The sequence below is a fragment of the Herpailurus yagouaroundi genome, unplaced genomic scaffold, assembly GCF_014898765.1.
Source record: "Herpailurus yagouaroundi ecotype Mexico unplaced genomic scaffold, PumYag 77, whole genome shotgun sequence".
Classification (NCBI taxonomy): Eukaryota; Metazoa; Chordata; class Mammalia; order Carnivora; family Felidae; genus Herpailurus; species Herpailurus yagouaroundi.
The window spans coordinates 28,476,653-28,496,635 of NW_024412388.1; the positions used below are offsets into that span (position 1 = coordinate 28,476,653).

General features: G+C 46.9%; 1 protein-coding gene across 4 annotated transcripts in view; it reads right to left on the minus strand.

Moving 5' to 3' along the window:
- GRIK3 (glutamate ionotropic receptor kainate type subunit 3) overlaps positions 1 to 19,983 on the minus strand; it is a 228,544-nt gene that overhangs the window by 85,438 nt on the left and 123,123 nt on the right. For all 4 annotated transcript variants that reach the window (XM_040469503.1, XM_040469514.1, XM_040469511.1 and 1 more), the window contains exon 2: positions 6,355 to 6,531. In XM_040469503.1, coding sequence (XP_040325437.1) covers positions 6,355 to 6,531 — 177 coding nt within the window. The remainder of the gene's footprint in view (positions 1 to 6,354; positions 6,532 to 19,983) is intronic.

The following is a 19,983-nucleotide window of genomic DNA, read 5'->3' on the forward strand; positions in this document are numbered from 1 at the left end:
TCATGACTGTGACGATGGTAGGAATGATGGCGATGATGCTGGCACTGATGAGACTGGTGCTGATGAAGATGTTGCTGTCTGGCAGTGATTGGTGGTGATGGCAGGTGCTGATGACGTCAAGAATGGAGGTGAAACCACTGTTATCACTGATGGTGATCATAGTCGTTGTGGTGACGGTGCACTGGCATCTGTAGTGGTGACAATGGTGGTGGTAGGAAGACGATGGCTATACGGGGTTCCATCCTGCCAGAGATGCGGTGATCACATGTCACTGCTGCGTGGCAGTAAGCATCAGTTCTGCCTTTCACCCATTTCTTCTCTTTGGCCTCTCTCCGCATCCCTTTTTCTGTCCTCTCCACGTTCCTTTCAGCTTCTGAGGATCTTCCAGCCTGGAAGAGCACTGCTGCCCCCGAGGGACCAGGGCAGGGGTTACAGCAGCGGCGGCAGCAGCAGCTTTATCCCCAGATGTTTCCAGGGCAGCAGCCAACTCTTGTTCTTGCAGCCCTGAGCACCCACTGTAGTAATTACATTATTTGTAGCTTCAATTTGGAATCCATTTTCTGGTCATTTTACAGTAACTCAGTGGTTCACAGTCATTGCGGGAGTCCACAGCCTGAATGCAGCCCCCCTCCCCCTCTTTCCATGGCAATTGTAGTTATAGCACAAATTATCCCAATCAATTTGTGTCTTAAAAGGAATTGAGCAGCCCAGAGAATAAGTGACGGCAGAGGAGCCTGGGGAGTGCTGGGTCGATTCCAGGCCCGCTCGGGTCAGGCTTGGAAGAAAACACAGGCGCTCTCTGGGCTGCTGGCTCGGGCACCGTTTGGCAGTCACTCATCTTTTAATTTTCCACAAAACATTTAAAAATAAAGACAATACGTGAAAGTCCCTCTTAATGGGGAAAAGGCCTCTTGGGCCTCATGCGGAGGGAAGGACTAATTCAAACAGAGCTGGCGGGCACACAATGCCAGGCTCCGAGCCTCTGCGCCCGCTCACCCCGTGGGGCCCAAGGTGGCTGGATCCAGCTGTGATGGCAGAGTTCATCATTACCAATGGGTGAGTTAGAATGAAGCCCAAGGTCATCCCCCAGAAGAGTCCTAACGGTGCTCCTGAGGACTACCTTTTTGAAAACCAAAGATCAAAAGAAAAAATAAAGATCACGGAAATCAGGGGGTCCCTGAGGAATGGAGAGTGACTAAAGGGGAGCACGGTCCAACCGCAGAAATGCCCTCAGGGTCAGACAGAGGTGGTTCCAACCACAGCAGGGGTCTATCTTAGGTACACTGTCGGAGGGGCATTAAGGGAAAGTGATGGCAGAGAGGGTCCTCTTCAAAAATGTTTTTATTGAGGGGCGCCTGGGTGGCTCAGTTGGTTAAGCGACCGACTTCGGCTCAGGTCACGATCTCGCAGTTTGTGAGCTCGAGCCCCGCGTCGGGCTCTGTGCCGACAGCTCGGAGCCTGGAGCCTGTTTTGGATGCTTTGTCTCCCTCTCTCTCTGACCCTCCCCACTAACACTCTGTGTCTCTCTGTCTCTCAATGATAAATAAACGTTAAAAAATTAAAAAAAAATTTTTATTGAGATATAACACAATACAGCAAAGTGTAGAGTCAAGGCACAGACTGCTATGAAGTTTTACATGGAACTGCACTCATGTAACTACTGCCTGGATCAAAATATAAAACATTTCCGGGGCGCCTGGGTGGCGCAGTCGGTTAAGCGTCCGACTTCAGCCAGGTCACGATCTCGCGGTCCGTGAGTTCGAGCCCCGCGTCAGGCTCTGGGCTGATGGCTCAGAGCCTGGAGCCTGTTTCCGATTCTGTGTCTCTCTCTCTCTCTCTGCCCCTCCCCCGTTCATGCTCTGTCTCTCTCTGTCCCCCCAAAAAATAAATAAACGTTGAAAAAAAAAAAACATTTCCAACACCTAAGAAGGTTATCTCTTCCCTTTTCCAGAACACACGCTTCATACTCCTCCCTCCCCCAGAGGGGACCACTGTTCATTCACTCAACGTTATATCTGCGAGGCTCATCCATGATGTTTTGTGTAGGAAGAAATGTTTTCTTTTCTTTTTTTTATTGCTCGTTCAAATTCCATTGTATAACTTATACTCCAATCTGTCCATTCTCCCGTCGATGGACCCTTATTTCCCACGTTTGGCTATTATCATAAAGTGGCCAGGAACACTTCCAAACAGCTCCCCTGAGAGGCTCCACCAGTTTTCACTCTCACCAACACTGCATTGAAAAAATAAACCTCAGCTCCTACCTCTCACCATGCACAGAAAATCGATGTAAGACCGATCATAGAGCCAACTCTGAAAGACAAAACAACAGAGCTTCTAGAACACAGGAGAAAACCTTCATAACTTTAGGACAGGCACATGTAGAACCCAAAGCCATTAGAGGTAATGGAAAATATGGATAAATCAGACTTCTTCAAATTAAGAACTTTGTTCCTCAAGAGACAGTAAAAAGGCAAGCTCACTTGTGGCACCTCTAATGCGAGGCGTTAAGTCCCACAAAGGACTCCTACCCGCCCTATGTAAAAGACTCCTACAAGTCAATAAGAAAATGACAAGCAACTCCATTTTAAAAGTGGTTGAGGGGCGCCTGGGTGGCGCAGTCGGTTAAGCGTCCGACTTCAGCCAGGTCACGATCTCGCGGTCCGTGAGTTCGAGCCCCGCGTCGGGCTCTGGGCTGATGGCTCAGAGCCTGGAGCCTGCTTCCGGTTCTGTGTCTCCCTCTCTCTCTGCCCCTCGCCCGTTCATGCTCTGTCTCTCTCTGTCCCAAAAATAAATAAACGTTGAAAAAAAAAATTTTTTTTAAAATAAAAATGGTTGAAAGCCTCAAAAATCACTCCGGGAAAGAGAAACTTCAGATGCCCTATTAGCATATGAAAACATGCTCCACATCTCCGGGCACCAGGGAAATACAAAGTACAACTATAATGAGATATCCATCACATGAACCACCAGAAACAAAACTGACTTTACCCGTAGTGTTTGTGACGACGTGGAGCGATTGCCACTGCCATCGGATGCCCAAGGGGTTGGTGCTGTAACTTGGGAAGCTGTCTCGCTGACCATATGGCATCCTGTGACCTCGTACTTCTAACTCCTGGGTGTCTACCCACCACACAAGGTGCACACTTGTGTGCCACAAGACATCTACCAGAACGATCAGGGCAGCGCTACCCTGTGGGCCCAAATGGAAGTAACTCGAATGTCCGACAATAAATTGAGTTTTCAAAATTGTGGTATGTTCATATAATGGGACACTATACAACAACGAAGAAGAGACTCCTGCTATATTCAACATCCTAGATGAGTCTCACAGGTATATTATACACGCTGAAGGTACACACTGGTGTTCTATTTACGTAGAGTTCAAAAACAGGCAAAACGATGTATGGCACCAGCCGTCAGAACAATGGTTCTTTAGCACAACAGTGAAAAGACAAAAGGTGGGTAATCTAGCAGAAGATATGGACAATGGTCACATAATTACACACACACGCATATCCATGGATCGAGGTTGTGAAAGAAAAGTCCAGAGCTTTATGAGGTGAAGACTTGACCTGGTTTGGGGACTTGGGGAAGGCTCCCCCGAGGACCTAGACAAATGGCAGGGCAGAGGTGGGACAGGGGAAGGGCATTACAAGCAAAGAGAACAGCATGTGCAAAATCCGTGAGGTGGGAGGAAGCATGGCACCCGGAGGATGGCGGGTAGGGTTGGAACCCAGAGGCCGAGGGAGCATATGGCACAAGAGTGGCTGGAAGGTCACATTTGGGCTAGACTGGACAGACCTCCCTTGGGCTCTGATGATTTGGGGGAAGAAAAACAGGACACACCATTCAGGCTTTTAAGCCAACAAGGCTTGTGGTGGGGGATGGGGTGTGTGTGTGTGTGTGTGTGTGTGTGTGCGTGGCTTTGGTCACTTGGATTGGTCTGACTGGACTTCCAGAGCTGGGTGGTTCTGTCTCAGGCCTAGTCACCCACCACTTGGCAGTTCCACATAGTTTGGGACTCTAAGTTCCTGCTGGAGGAAGTGCCTCAGAAGGCTCTGCAGTTCTGCCCCGAGCTCAGTGCTGGCTGGGGAAGGTCCCTATGCTGACTCACAAGTGTGCCGCTAAAGAGCTGTCATATTATTTTAGTGATTTTTAGAAAAAAAAAAAAAAACAAACGAACAGAATCCCCAGCCTAGCCCTTTGGGGTCATCGTGCCCACGTGAAACTCTGTTCTGATTCCAGGCGTTTGTTCTATGTCCTCACCTTTTCACTGAGGAGTTTTGGTTGAGTTCAGTTACTTTCTAGCTGGACGAGGCCAGGCAGAGGATACCAGCAGGAACTCTCAGTAGGGAGGTGGATATCTGACTGCATGGCGTTGGCCACAGGGCACGCGGATAGAGAGCTGGGAGGACACAGGTAGGGAGGGGGGCATACCAGCACAGGGAGAAGGGTGATGGGCAAAGAACCACTCTTCGAGACTAACAGCATGGGGATGCTCTAGTCTGTCTGCAAGTTGGCTCTGAGGCTCAAGGCAGCGGTCTCAAAAATGTCAGGGAATCGTGCTCAATGTCAGGAACCCTGGGCCCTTCAGCTCACAAGGCACAGAGGAGCAGGGAGGCGGGACAGGAGCCAGGAGTGGAGAAGGTTCCTGTAGATGTGAGGCCCCTTAACCTGACGACTCGGCGGGTAGAGAGCAAGACAGCCAATGTAATAAGAGCCAAATCGTGCTAGATACCGTTCTAGGCGCTTCACAGAAGCGTGTCCACTTTGCAGATGAGGAAACTGAGGCACCGGGTATTTTGTTCAAGGTCACAACTAGTATCAGCATGGGCAAGGTGTAAGGCTACGCACTCTGGCTCCAAGCTCACGCTACACTGCCTTTCTGTGTTAAGATGTCTACCCACGATGGGGCTTTGGAAAACAGAACCAGCATCAGGAAGCACCTTGGCAGATTTATACCTGGGAGCCCGTGATTAGCTATTGGTAACCCCTTAGGAAGACCAAGGAGATCTTCCCAAGATACATGAATGATGTTGTCCCTAAGCTTAGCTGACAGCAGGCCTGGGTAACGATGCTCAGACTTCCACGCTCCATTCTCACATCATTCATTCATCTATTCACTCAATAATTATTTCATTGAGCACTTACACGACTCACCAGTCTTTTAGGTGCTAGGGCTACATCAGCTAACAAGAGAGAGCCTTCCTTTCAGTAGTGTTGGAGAGAAGGGGAAAGACATCAAACACACACCATCATTTAGCTACAAATTGTGATAAGGGCCTTGAAGAAGAAAAGCAAAGGGCTATGATGACAAATTATAGGAAGGATGACCTTGTCTTTCCTGGGAATGGGATTCCTTAGGCCTGAGATTTTATAAATAGAGTTCCGTGGACATCTAGGGATATACGGAAGCTATTTCTAGAGTTGTTTGAGCCTCTAAGTTCATTTCAGTTAAATACGTGTGTGTGAGTTGTGTGTGTATAAACTATATTTTTAAAACAGTAACAAAAAAAGCGTATGTGTACACTCAAATGTGCTATACGACACACTGGGAACTGTGAGCTCATTCAGGTATTGGCAAGTTGCCTTGTTTTTGTTTTTTGTTTTTTTTCACCTGACAATGTTGGAATAAAGTTCTCCAGTCATTTCTGTGCAGTTCCAGGAACTTATTGTGAGTGTGTCACTAATAAGGAAGGCTGCAACCCAACATTTATTTTGTTTCTTAAAACTCAGGTGTGGGGAAAGCTGATTGGATTTACTAAGACTTATTTTTATGACTTATAATTTTATTACCGTGAAGCTAAAATAAAGCATGGAAATGTGTTGAATGTCAAACTGAAAGTGTCACCCACAGCCTCTGGGGTGAAATCATTGTAGCCATAGAAGCAACTTCATTGTTTTCAGTAGGTCTTTTTATGGCAAGGAAATGTTGCATATTTGAACTTATACATTATCCGTTTTATACGTATTTTAAGTATTGTTATCTGGATAAGATTTCAATTAAAAAAAAAAAGTTAGAAAATGCCAGCTTCGGTTCAAAGATGTTGGGGATCTGATGCGACCTCTCCAGTCCCATCTCAGACCCCCATCCCTCACCCTCCCCCTGCTCCCATGGCCCCTCATTCCCTCATGGCACCTGCCAGTGGCCTGGAAATTCCTGATGGACAACCTGGGGGATGACACAGCCTAAGCTGAGCTGGGAATGAGGCAGGACCCCAACCCAGACAGAATAGACTCTAAGCTTCAAGCCCACCAAGAGCGCTGGCCTATTTTCAGGACCCTGGATAGCAAACAGGCTCCTCCTTTATCCCCAAACCTGGAAGACAATAGTCAAGGCTGCATACTCACCCTTTTTGGTGGCCTCGAAGCTGTCGTGAAAGTGAATCCTCTGGATATCATAGGTCAAGGTTGTGTTGGGCAGCAGAGTCCTGTTCCTGTTGATGATGTTGGCAGAAAATCGAAAGGCATGCTCCTCAGCATTCATGACCTGGGCGTTGGGGCCATCTGCATACTCAAAGATTCCTCCTGCGAGAGAGAGGTAAACTCATGTGTGCTGGGGAAGGAGGGGCATGCCAACAAAGATGCTTGGCTCAGAAGGTTTTATGGGCAAGATTTTCCCCTAAAAAAATGTTCAACAATATCCTAGATAATTCCTATAGGTAGAAATTGTGCCAGAGCATAAGAAATAGGAAAATTCTCCTAGTTCATTTCACTCAGCCAGGGACTGGCAAACAGAGCCAAATAAAATGACCAACTTATTAATATCGCTATGAAAATTTTCAACAGAGTGCTTGCCAGTAGAATCTATTAGAATGTGACAAGGATAACATGACCAGGTAGAGTTATAGGCAATATAAAGAAAGGGTGGTTCAACATAAAGAAATCTATGAATATCATTCCATTACATCAATAGTTCAAAGGAAAAAAAATAACACATGATCAACTCACGAGATGCAGAAAGGCATTTGATAAAATCCAATATACACTGCTGTTAAGAATGCTTAATAAACTAGCACCAGAAAAGTCACCGCCTTGAAACATCTTTAGCTCAAATCTGCCTTCAATATCACACTAATGGTGAACACTAGCGACATTCCCATTAAAGAAATAAAGGAGGGATAAAGATCCACACCACACCATCAACCAACAAAATAAGAAAAAGAATTTAGAGGCACACCTCTTGGAAAGAAAACAAATGCTTGCAAATGTTATAAATGACTTCCTACAACCCCTTAATCCCCCAAAACAAACACTAGTTAAGAACTAGTAGGAGGGTCGAGTTAGATGATCAGTTAGCATAAACTAACACCATTTCTCTATGTCACCAACAATCAGTAAGAAAACCTAATTGCAAAAGATCTCCTTTGTAACATCGACAAAAACATTAAATAGCTAGTAACAGAGCAAGTAAGAAGTATGCAATTTCAGCATTAAAAATGACAACAACACTACAGTAGGGAGATATAACAGTAAGTTTAAATGACAAGGCATGTTCTGTTCCAGGATGGTTAGGCCCAAGAATGGAGGTGTCAGTTTATTCCAAATTAATTTTTCAGTTAATTTAATGCAATTCCTATCAGAATCATAGAACGGTTCTTCTTTTACTTGACAAGATGACTGTCAAATGCATCTGGAAGACTAACCGGGAGGTAACAGCCTGAAGAGAAGAGAGGTGATCTACACTGCCAGATTTAAAATGGATCATAAAAGCCAAAATAATTAAAAACATGTCCTAATGGCATATGAAAATACAGACAGATCAACGGAATGAGATAAAAAGCCCCCAGAGAGAGATTTAAGTAGAGATGAGTATTTAAGACACGACAAAGGTGGCCATTTCCAATCAGTAGGTAAAATATACATTATTCATTAATTGTGCTGAGACAATTATTCCATTATTTGGGAGAAATTTAAGTTAGATTCCAATCTTAAGCCATATATCAAAATAAGTTCCAAGTGGATTAAAGATTAAATAGCAAGAAAGTCAGGGAAGGAAGAGGAAAGAAGACAGTATAAAAGTACCAAAAAAGAAAATATAGGTGAATGTTACACAATATTGAGGTGGAGGAGGCCTTTCCAGGAATTACAGTAAAGTCAGAAATCATAGGAGAAACATGGATAACTCTACAGAAATAATATATATCAAATAATGATCTATCAAAACTACCATAAACAAAATTAAATGGCAAACATCGAACTTGGAAAAATATTTGTAACTTACTTGGCCGTATAAAAGTTGGTGATCTTATTTTAAAAAAATAAACACTTAATGAAAAAAACCCAAATACTCCAATAGAAAAATGTGCAAAGGATAGTTCCCTAAAGAAAAAAAAATGACACGGGGCGCCTGGGTGGTTCAGTCAGTTGAGCATCTGACTTCAGCTCAGGTCATGATCTTGTGGTCTGTGAGTTCGAGCCCTGCGTCGGGCTCTGTGCTGACAGCTCAGAGCCCGAAGCCTGCTTCAGATTCTGTGCCTCCCTCTCTCTCTCTCTGCCCCTCCCCCACGCATGCTCTGTCTCTCTGCCTCTCTCAAAAATAAATAAACATTGAAAAATTTCTTTTAAATAATACAAAGGAGCTGTTAACGTATTAAGAAATGTGTATCGTCCCTAAAAATCAAATAAACTCCATTTCAACCATCAGTGAGATACCATGTTTTGCCCATCCCGTGGGCAAACACAAAACAAATTATAACACCCAGCTTTGCTGAGTGTGTTTAGAAACAGACGCCTGCCTAGCTTTTGATGGAAGTGAGAACTGGTACACCCCGCCTTCCCGGTGGCTACCAGAAAATATCAAAAGCCTTAAAAATGCTCAGGTCTTTGACTCAATACTTTTTGACTCAATTTCTTCAGTTTCTAGGAATTGACTCTGACGGCAATGGTGGACACACCAATCATGCGTGGGGCAGGGGGTCTAGGGACGTCCAACACCAGGGACAGAGTCAATAAACCACAGTAAGCTGTATATTTCCATGTCATAGCAAAAATTTAATGATTTGGAACCTCCCACGACATAGTTTTAAGTAAAACGCAAAGGTTATAAGGTGCAGTGTGATTCCATGTCGGTAGAGGAAGAACGGAAGGAAGGAAGGAATGGAAGGAAGATGAGGAATTTCTACCACTGACATAAAAATAGGAGATGTTTTCAAAACCGCACAGGTGAACGGTCCCATGAGGTAGATTTCTTATGTTGTTCTTCGTGCTTTTCTTTATTTCCCAAATGAAGTTTTTATGTTTTCTTTCTTCACTCCTTTAAGGAATCAACTTTATCAAGGTATGATTTACATTGAGAAATTCCACAACATGTGCCTTGTTTTAAGTGCATGGTGACTTGAGGTGAATGCACTGACTTGGGTGGCTACCGTCACAATCCTGAACATTCCCATCACCCCAGTAAGATCCCTTGTGCCCATTTACAGTCAATCATGGTTTCCGCCCCCAGCCGCAGGCAAGCACTAATTTACTCTCTGTCTCTAGAGATTCCTCTTTTCTGGACATTTCCTGTAAATGGAATCCTATAAATGGAAGAAAAATAGGTGGTCTTCTGCGTCTGGCTTCTTTCACTGAATATATTTCTGAGCCTTACCCATGTTGTAGCGTGTCTCAGTACCTCATTCCTTTTGACCGTTAAATAATATTAGTTTCTACAGATGTGGCACAGTTTCTTTATTTGGGTTATTTCCATCATTTTGAAAAAATTTTTTTAAAGTTTTTCTTAATGTTTATTTATTTTGAGAGAGAAAGAGAGAGAGCGCGTGCGCGCACTAGTTGGGGAGGGGCAGAGAGACAGAGACGCAGAAACCGAAGCAGTCTCCAGACTCTGAGCTGGCAGCACAGATCCCAACCCGGGGCTCGAACACATGAGCTGTGGGATCATGACCTGACCTGAAGTCGAAGCCTGAGCTTAACCGACTGAGCCAGCCAGGAGCTCCTGAAAAAAAATTTGTTTTTGTTTTTGTTTTGTTTTGTTTTGTTTTTTGTTTGTTTGTTTTTTTTTTAATTGTTAACGTTTTTTTTATTTATTTTTGAGACAGGGAGAGACAGAGCATGAACAGGGGAGGGTCAGGGAGAGGGATACACAGAATCCGAAACAGGCTCCAGGCTCCGAGCTGTCAGCACAGAGCCCGACGTGGGGCTCGAACTCACGGACCATGAGATCATGACCTGAGCGGAAGTCAGCTGCTCAACCGACTGAGCCACCCAGGCGCCCCTGAAAAAAAATTTTTTTTTAAAAATTTTTTTTTTCAACGTTTGTTTATTTTTGGGACAGAGAGACAGAGCATGAACGGGGGAGGGGCAGAGAGAGAGGGAGACACAGAATCGGAAACAGGCTCCAGGCTCTGAGCCATCGGCCCAGAGCCTGACGCGGGGCTCAAACTCCCGGACCGCGAGATCGTGACCTGGCTGAAGTCGGACGCTTAACTGACTGTGCCACCCAGGCGCCCCAACATTTTTTTTAAGTGAGTATTTTAAGGGGTGCCAGATGGCTCAGTTGGCTAAGCATCCAACTTCAGTTCATGGTATGATCTCACGGTTTGTGAGTTCAAGCCCCGAGTCGGGCTCTGTGCTGATAGCTCAGGGCCCGGAGCCTGCTTCCGATTCTGTGTCTCCCTCTCTCTGCCCCTTTCCTGCTCGCACTCTGTCTCTTTCAAAAATAAATAAAATTAAAAAAATTTTTACGTGAGTATTTTATGAAAAGATGCTTAATGTCATTCATCATCAGGAAAATACAAATCAAAGCCACACTGAGATACCACCTCACACCGGTCAGAATGTCTAAAATGAACATATCCGGAAACTATACATATTGGTGAGGATGTGGAGAAGCGGGAACCCTCTTGCACTGTTGGTGGGAATGCAAACTGGTGCAACCACTCTGGAAAACAATATGGAGGTTCCTCAAAAAATTAAAAACAGAACAACCCTATGACTCAGCAATAGCACCGCTAGGAATTTACCCGAGGGAAACAGGAGTGTTGATGCATAGGGGCACATGTACCCCAATGTTTAAAGCAGGGCTTTCCACAACAGCCAAATTATGGAACGAGCCTAAATGTCCATCAACAGATGAACAGATAAAGAAGATGTGGTTTATACATATAATGGAATACTACTTAACAATGAAAAAGAATGAAATCATGCCATTTGCAGCAACGTGGATGGAACTGGAAGGTATTATGCTGAGTGAAATAAGTCAGTCAGAAAAAGACAGATATCGTATGCTTTCACTCATATGTGGGTCTTGAGAAACTTAACAGAAGTCCAGGGGGGAAGCAAAGGGGAAAAAAATCGTTACAGCGAGGGAGGGAGGCAAAGCACAAGAGACTCTTAAATACAGAGAACAAACTGAGGGTTGATGGGGGCGGGGGAGAGGGGAAAATGGGGGATGGGCATTGAGGAGGGCACCTGCTGGGATGCGAGCGGGTGTTGTATGTAAGCCAGTTTGACAATAAATTATATTAAAAAAAAATAAAGTGAGTATTTTATTTAATTTTTTTTTTAATTTTTTTTTTCAACCTTTATTTATTTTTGGGACAGAGACAGAGCATGAACGGGGGAGGGGCAGAGCGAGAGAGGGAGACACAGAATCAGAAACAGGCTCCAGGCTCTGAGCCATCAGCCATCAGCCCAGAGCCTGACGCGGGGCTCGAACTCCCGGACCGCGAGATCGTGACCTGGTTGAAGTCGGACGCTTAACCGACTGCACCACCCAGGCGCCCCTAAAGTGAGTATTTTAAAAAGTGGATAAATAAACCTGCGCCCCTGCCTCAGGCCTCCAGCAGGCTTACAATTTGTAACATGTAGTGTGTATGCACGTGAGTGTGTGTGGCTGTGCATAAACGGGCTGGGCGCACGCATAAAACAAGACGAGAAGAACTGTACCCCAAACCGTCAAGAGGGGTTCTCTCTGAATGACAGGATTCTGGGTGACTTTAATTCCCTTCTTTGTGTTTTTCTGTACTTTCCAAAAGTTCTACAGTGAACATGTGTTATATTCTAATCAGAAAAGCCATCATGTGACTGTGTGTATGTGTTTAAAGGAAAATAAATGATCAAAATACCATATGATCTGGTAATTCTAGGGATTTTAATTTAATGCTGGGGAGTCAGCATTTCTAGGGATATAAATTTAGAGTAAGTTAGAGACACATAAACACATTTATGTATAAGGATCTTCTTGACTATGATATTGAAAAAAATAGAAACAATTTAATGTCCCAAAGTAGGAAATTACTCAATATATTAAAAGCCATATGGCAGAACAACTTGCAGGCATTAAGAGTCAGGGTAGGGGCGCCTGAGCGGTTCAGTTGGTTAAACATCTGATTCTTGATTTCAACTCAGGTCATGATCTCACCGACGTGAGATCAAGCCCCACATAGGGCTCCAAGCAGAGCGTGGAGACTGCTTGGGATTCTCTCTCTCAACCCCTGCTCTTGCTCACGTGCGCTCTCTCAAAATAAATAAATAAACATTAAAAAAGAAAGAGTCAGGGGTGCCTGGGCGGTGGCTCAGTCGGTTAAGCATCCAACTTTGACTCAGGTCATGGTCTCGCGGTTTGTGAGTTCGAGCTGTGCTGACAGCTCCGAGCCTGGAGCCCTCTTCGGATTCTGTGTCTCCCTCTCTCTCTGCCCCTCCCCTGCTTGTGCTCGGTCTCTCTCTCTCAAGAATAAATAAAACACTAAAAATAAAAAATAAAAAATAAAGAGTCAGGGTATAGGATGGCATGATATGGTGCCCAGCATTTGCTGCAAAACAAAAGGGGAAGGTTGAGTGTGTGTGAAAAGGATACAAATGGGGCATAAAGGTGAGGAGTTGCTGATCATTGGGGCCGGATGGTGTCTGCAGATGCTTATTACTGTTCTCGTAAAAACTCACGAGACTCAGACGGAAACCTAGTAGAAATTAAACAGCTCATCAAGGAGCCAGCGTACAAATAGAGACAAACATATAGCCTTCCTATATATCAGCAATAAACCGTGAGGAATTATAAGGAAAAAGAGAGACCCTATTCACAAAGGCAACAATAAGAAAATAAAATACTTTACAATAAATGTGCAATTCTTATACCAAGGAAACCACAAAACTTTACTGGGGGACATAAAAAACTGGAATAAATGGAGAGGCATAACTTTCTCCTGGAAGAGAAGGCTCAATATTGTAAAGATGTCAGTTCTCTTCAAATTAATTTATAAATTTAATGCAACTCCAATTAAAATCAAAAAGGACATACCAGAAGGGCATACACGAAAATGTTAACAGAGGTTCTTTCTAGAAAGTAAAAAGATAATGGATTGCGTTTGCTTAGTGCTTTTTTTCCCCAAGTCCTCTGCACCAAGCAAGAGCTTTGGTAATAAGGAAAAAGCTTTAAAAGAATGCTCTTAAGGAATACTTAATGTTATAGAAAATGCTCATTCTTCGCCCCCCACCCCACCAAAAACAACCACCAACCTCCACCACATGCCAACCTGTCACCGGGCCCTAGGACATCAAGAGAAGTTGCCACCAGGCTCCTGCTTCTCAAGGAGTGCTTAGGCAACAATAAGCAGAAAATACCCAGCACCTGTGTGGTGCTTAGCTGTTGGATGCAAAAGTAGAAAGGTTCCCAATTTAAACTCTGGTGACAGTTATGCCTCAGTCTAAATCCAAGCCCTTTACGCTTGATCTCTCTGAGACTCAGTTTCTCCATCTGGAAAATGGGTACATACTACCAAGGGTTGACCATGGCAAGGAAGAAAATGATGTAACTAAATGCAGGTCACATGGAGAGAATTTAGCTTATGGTAATTCTTTATTTTTTTTTTATTTTTTTAATGTTCTATTTATTTTTGAGACAGAGAAAGACAGAGCACGAGCAGGGGAGGGGCAGAGAGAGAGGGAGACACAGAATCCGAGGCAGGCTCCAGGCTCTGAGCTGTCAACACAGAGCCTGACGCGGGGCTCGAACTCACGAACCGCAAGATCATGACCTGAGCTGAAGTCAGCCGCTTAACTGACTGAGCCTCCCAGGTGCCCCCAAACAATGCCATTTATAAAAACAAAATGAATTTTAAACTTCCACGTTTTAGGGCAGGGGGTGGCAAACTTTTTCTGTAAAGGATCAGATAGCAAATATTTTTGGTTTTGTGGGCACGATGGTCTACTCAACTTTCCCACTGTAACATGAAAGTGATGGACAGTATGTAAACAAACAGGTGCAGGTGTGTTTCAATAAAACTTTATTTACAAAAACAGGTAGCTGGCTGGATTTGGCTAGTGGGCTGTATGTAGTTCATCCCCTCTTCTAGGGAAGGGCAGCCTTTATCTTAGAGGTAAAAGGACTTTAGGGCCCGGATGGAGAAGAGAACACTGTGATAGTACTAAATTGCCGGGCAAAGAACAGGAAAGATGCAAAGTTGAGTTCTGAACCGGGAGGATGGGAGAAGGGCCCAAGAGGAAGGGAACAGGCATGATGTGGACCCAAAAAGGGAGACAGGAAAAGAATATGACTCATGGCCCAAACCAGATGAGACCAGTATGAAATCCTTCACGGCAGGAAGGAGTTGTGGTAGTACAGTGATGCCCGGTGCTTAGTTTTCTGTGAGCCTGCACTGTGCTGTCACCTCCCTTCCTTACAGGAGCCCTGACATTTAGTAGAGTTGCCCGTAGAAAGTGGACACCAGCTTGTGCTCTTTGGGGGAAGTGACGAAAGGTGGGCAGCGCCCAGCACAAGGTGAATTGGGCAGAAAGAAGATAAGAAGTAGAGAAGGTGGGAGAGGAGAAGAGAAGTTGGAATAGGAGAGGTTCGGAGAAACCGGAAGCCCTGGAGGATCCTCAGAGACACGGCCTGGAAGAGGCGGCCCCTCCCCTGCTCCCAAGCAGGGTGCAAGGATGGGCGTCATTCTACTTGAACATGTAAGGGCAAGGTGATCCCTAAAGTTGAATGTCTTGGGACACCAAGGCAGTACGTATTTGGGTACAACACAAAGGTTGAGAGATCAGGTTCTGGATGTAGCAGACCCGGGTTTGAATTTTCCCTTCATAGGGTGCCCTTTTCTCTAGAGAACTGTTCTCAGTTGAAGGGAGCCACCTTGCCCAAGAGGTTCCACCACTCATCTTGGCCCCGGGGACAGTCTGCAGCCACTGATAACTCATGAACACTGGGGCTCAAAAGTGTGGTCCCCTTGCCTCAAGATGGGAATAACTGTATGCATGTATGCAAGAGCCCACCCCCCAGCCCCCGCCCAAGCACCTCCATATTGCATCTGGCAAAGGCCAGATCTTACCCGGGGCCGTATCTTTGCCTAGCCCGGTCTGCTTCTCTACCCTGATTTGCCTATCCCCCTACAGAATTTTCCTAAAGAGCTCTCTTCCCCTCTATCAACCTCATGCATCCCAATCTGCCTCAGGCTCTGCATCTGGGAGACCTGATCTAAGATGGGGGTGACATTACTCCAGAAGAAGTATCAACCACACTTTACCTTTCCATGCTTTTGAAGGAAGGGAAAGGGGGCACCGAACCTCATCAATTGATAAACCATCAAGGGTTCTTCTACCCTGTCCCTACTGGGTCCTCTTGACCCCTTTCCCTTTTGTGCAGGGGGCTTCTACAGACCAGGGAGCTTTGGGAGCTCAGGGTCTGATAGGGTAGGGCCCTGATTCAAGCTCCGCCCCATGGAAGAAAGGCTGCTTTGGGTCTTGGCTTCTGGAAAGAGCACCCTGCCCCACTTAGATGCAGTTCCCCCATTCAATTGGCTCCCCTCCATTTTCTCCCTTCCCATACATTCCTCATGATCGTTATTTAAAGAGGCTAATAAGTAGGTTGGCACCGTTGATTAATGCATAATCTTAATCATGATTGCATAGTGTAATTGGCATTAATTTGAAGAGCCAGTTCATTATGAAAATAATTGTCACTGCTTTCTGCTTTAATAAAATGGAGCAGAGACACGAGGGCTGCTGAGAAAATGGGGTGTGTGTGTGTGTGTGTGTGTGTGAGAGAGAGAGAGAGAGAGGAGAGATGAGTTCCAGAAGATGTAAGCAGGGGTGGAGCACAGCTGGAACTGGAACATTTTCTTTAAACTAGATCTTGAATGGAAACCTACTGGGTAAAACTAATAATAATAATAATAATAACAACTAATGTGTCAGGGATGATGCTGAGTGCCTTCCGCACTCTCCATTTAATACTCACAAGAACCTCTACAACCCATTAGATAGAAGCTATTACTGTTCCATTTCACACAAGAGAAAACTGAGGCCCAGGGAGGTTCAGGATGCTGTTATTAACTACTGTGTAGTAACTTCTCTTCTACAACCAAAGCCAGCTTGTTAGAGCCAACTGTGAAATTTTCAGAATTTGTAAGTGAGCTGGCGGCTTGAAATCAGCCATGGTGAAAGTATTTACACCACGGAAATAAGCAGATGCTACAAATTAGGACTTTTTTTTCTTTTTCTGGAAAGTGTGCTTCCTAGCACACCGCTGCCCAAGCCTATTTCCATCATCTGGGCATTTAAAGACTTGGCGCCATGGTTCTGGAGAAGGCTCTGTAGCCCCCAAGGAAGGCTCCACCAAGCACAGCACAAAAACCACTGCTCAAATCTACCCTCGTCTGCGGAGTGAAAGTGAGGGCCAGGGGTGAGGGAGGGGGGGATTGAAGTGAGCTGTGCCCACCGGAATGAACCTCCTTCTGGCTCCTTCTACAACAACGTGCTATTGTGTTTTGAGAAACACTCTGGATACCCTAAGCAAAAATGCCCATATTAAAAGTTGTTTCAATGTGTATTTATTTTTGAGAATCAGAGAGACAGAGAACAAGTGGGGGAGGGGCAGAGAGACAGGGAGACAGAATTGGAAGCAGGCTCCAGGCTCTGAGCTGTCAACACAGAGCCCAGCGCAGGGCTCGAACCCAAGAGCTGTGAGATCACGACCTGAGCTGAAGCCAGACGTTCAGCCAACTGAGCCGCCCAGGCGTCCCAGAAATGCCCATGTTTTTAAGATTGCTTTTTCTGTCTCTGAAAATGTGCCCAAATGGTGGAATTTCCCTGCCTCCCTGCTATGGTGGCCTGTGTCAAGCTGAATGGGACCTCAAAAACCAGGAACAAGGATTGTCATGGCTTCCTTGCCAGGCCTCATCCTTATAACATTAAAGGCAAGGGCCCTGGAGGCACCCCCACCCCCCTAACACATATTCTTTCTGGTCAGATGGACCTAGAAATACCCTGAGGCACAGGTCTTAGGGCAAACGATAGCACAAGGCTGAGTCCCTTTGGTCAAGCCCATGACCTCATGACTGTCTAGGGCTGGTCTGGAAACTATTGAGATTTTCCTTTCTCTTGAACAACTTTGTGCTCCCGAATTTGGCCCTTGCAAAAGCAGCCCAGCCCTGAGTGGGGTGAGCCTGGGAGACTCAGCAGAGCCTGTGCTTGCCTCCCCCATCTGTCTGGCAGCACAGTCCCAGGAGACACTCATGTTCCCAGCACCAGGCCCAGGCACTGTCTGTCCTCCGGGGCCTGAGTCTGCTCTTTTTTTTTCCTAGTGTGCTTTGTTCTTTTTCTGAAGTTTCCAAGGTGTCGTGGAGATTAATTGAGACGCTGATCAGCGAGATTGTTGCTAACAGCCTCTTCCTGGGGCCCGCCTCCCTGTCTGTTCTGATCAGGGCTTTCTCTTCGCCCTGCCAGGGCCCCTGCGGCTCTGTGCAGCCTGTGGGTTGGAAGAACCAGGCTCTGTTCTCTGCTGTACCTTGGCCAGCCCTTAGGGGACCCTGACAGCGCTTCTGAACTTGCTTTTGGGCCTCTCTGTGCTGTTGTCTCAGCAGGAGGAGTCAGGGGACACGTTGGCTGGCTTTCCCCGCTGGGCCTAATATGTGGTTTGCAATAGGCAAGCAGTGCCCAGCATAAAAGGCCCAATGATGGGCTTTCTGAGGTCGTGGGCAAGGGGGGAGGGGGCAAGGAATAGGCGTGTCTCCCCTTTCATTTGTTCGATCATTCATTCGTTCATTCATTCTTTCGTTCCTCAAGCAGTTTATTGGCTACAAGTGGGAACACGGCTGTGTGCCGGTCACTGTGTGAGTCAGCCCGTGGCTGGACACCCTTCCAACCCTCCAGGGTGTTCCTCCAAGGGGTGAGAGGAGGAACACCCATAAAAACACTACATGGGTAAAAACTCTCCATGTGATAAGAATGGTCAGAGAGCTGGTGAGGCTCAGAAGGGTGCCATGGAGGTCTTCACGGAGGAGGCAGCATCTGACCTGCTCGAGCTGAGCTGTGGAGGGAGTGTGGCAGGCTGCAGCAGGTTGGGAGACTGGCCTGGGGGTGGGGGGGGCACTGTGGGCATGAGAGAGTGCTAGGGCGGGTGGGACCCAGGCAGGAAAGGAGGACTGGTCAGTGAGGAGGGGCCGGACAGAGGCAGGGTCTGGGACAGAGTGCGCCAAAGACACCCCCAGAGTCTGGATGAGGACGGAAGTACAGTCAGGCGCGTAGGTGCTACAGCCAGATAGCTGGGTTTCAGCGGACCCCACCGCTTCCTGGCTGTGTGACCCTGGGTGGGTCCCTCACCCCTCTGGGTCTCTGTTTCACCTTCTGAAAACAGGGATATTAACAGCACTTGTAACACAGAGCCATTCTGAGGCCTAAATGGCATAAATCATCAAAGGCGCGCCGTAAGCCCTCGAGAGGGGCAGGAAGTTACTCTCACGAGGTGACAAGGAAGCCGGGGAGCACTTAGCTGAGACAGAGGCATCCAGAGAAGCAACAGATTGGACAACAGGATGTGCAAGGCCCACAGGGTCCCGGGGGAGGGGCTCCTGATTGAGTTCCGGGGCCTGGTGGCAGTTGTTTTAATTGATCCGGTGATATGCGGAGCTTTGTCTGTACAACTCAGGGACACGCAAGTCAAATATTGCGGAATCGACCGTGTCGGGAGGATGGCTGGAAGGCTCCAGTGCCGCCCAGAGACCCTGATGACCGATGGGCTGTCATCAGGCAGAGGAACAGGAGCTAGAGCTGCTGGGGACAGGGCTGGGAAGGGGGCTGCTGCGGAGGGGTGCGGTGAGCAGACAGTGCCCTTGCCAGAGGAGCCAAAGGAACAAAGACCTAGAATCCTTGAGAGGCTGGTGGGGCCGGCCTGCCTCCCGGAGGCGCTGAGCCGTGACACAGCCCACCCTCGCGCACCCATGCCCACAGCACAAAGACCGGCCCCTAGCTGGCATCCCGGCCCAGTCCGACCTCCCCCAGCCTCAGCCCCTCCACACAGCACGTCCTCTGTCCACATCACGGAACCTGCCGGTCTGTCCGCACCTGTCCGTTCCAGTGTGCTCTTCCTCCGCCTGGGTCACCTTCCCTTCTTCCTCCGTTTCATCCCTCCAAACCTGGCTCCCACATTTCTCTTCTGAGCCTGCAGAGCGGACACTGTCCCTATGCCCTTGTCCCACCCAAGAGCCACCTGTAGACACTTCCTCTGCTTTCTGGGCAGAGGTCTGGGCTTTCTGTATCCGGGATATCCTCTGGCAATGGTGCAGGCATGGCCAGTGCAGGCCATAAGAGCCAGGGCGTTAGGAACGCTGCAGAACCTCTGCCCAGAAGACATGGGGCAGATGAATGAACTCGTTCCCTTGCCCCTTGGGGGTGCAATTCTGAGGTCCACTTCTATAGGCCCCCGGCAGGGCTTAGCACCAGTCGTCCACAGTGCCCCTCGTCCCACACGCCTGGGATCACCTCCCAGATAAAACTGCTCACACGAGAACCTTTGTTGCAGGGCCTGATTTTGGCGTCCCCTACTAAGACGTCCTCCCTGAGCTCTGAACTCATCCTCTGTGGGTAGGCTCACACGTGTTACAATGCGTCATAGGCTCCTCTCCCTCTCCCTGTTAGGCTGTGGTCATCTGGAAGGAGGGGGACACACCTCAGTCATCCTGGCATCCCTTTCCCTCCCCCAGTCCCCAGCACATATCCATCACAGAGAGGATATCAAGACCCATTTGTTAAATAAATGCA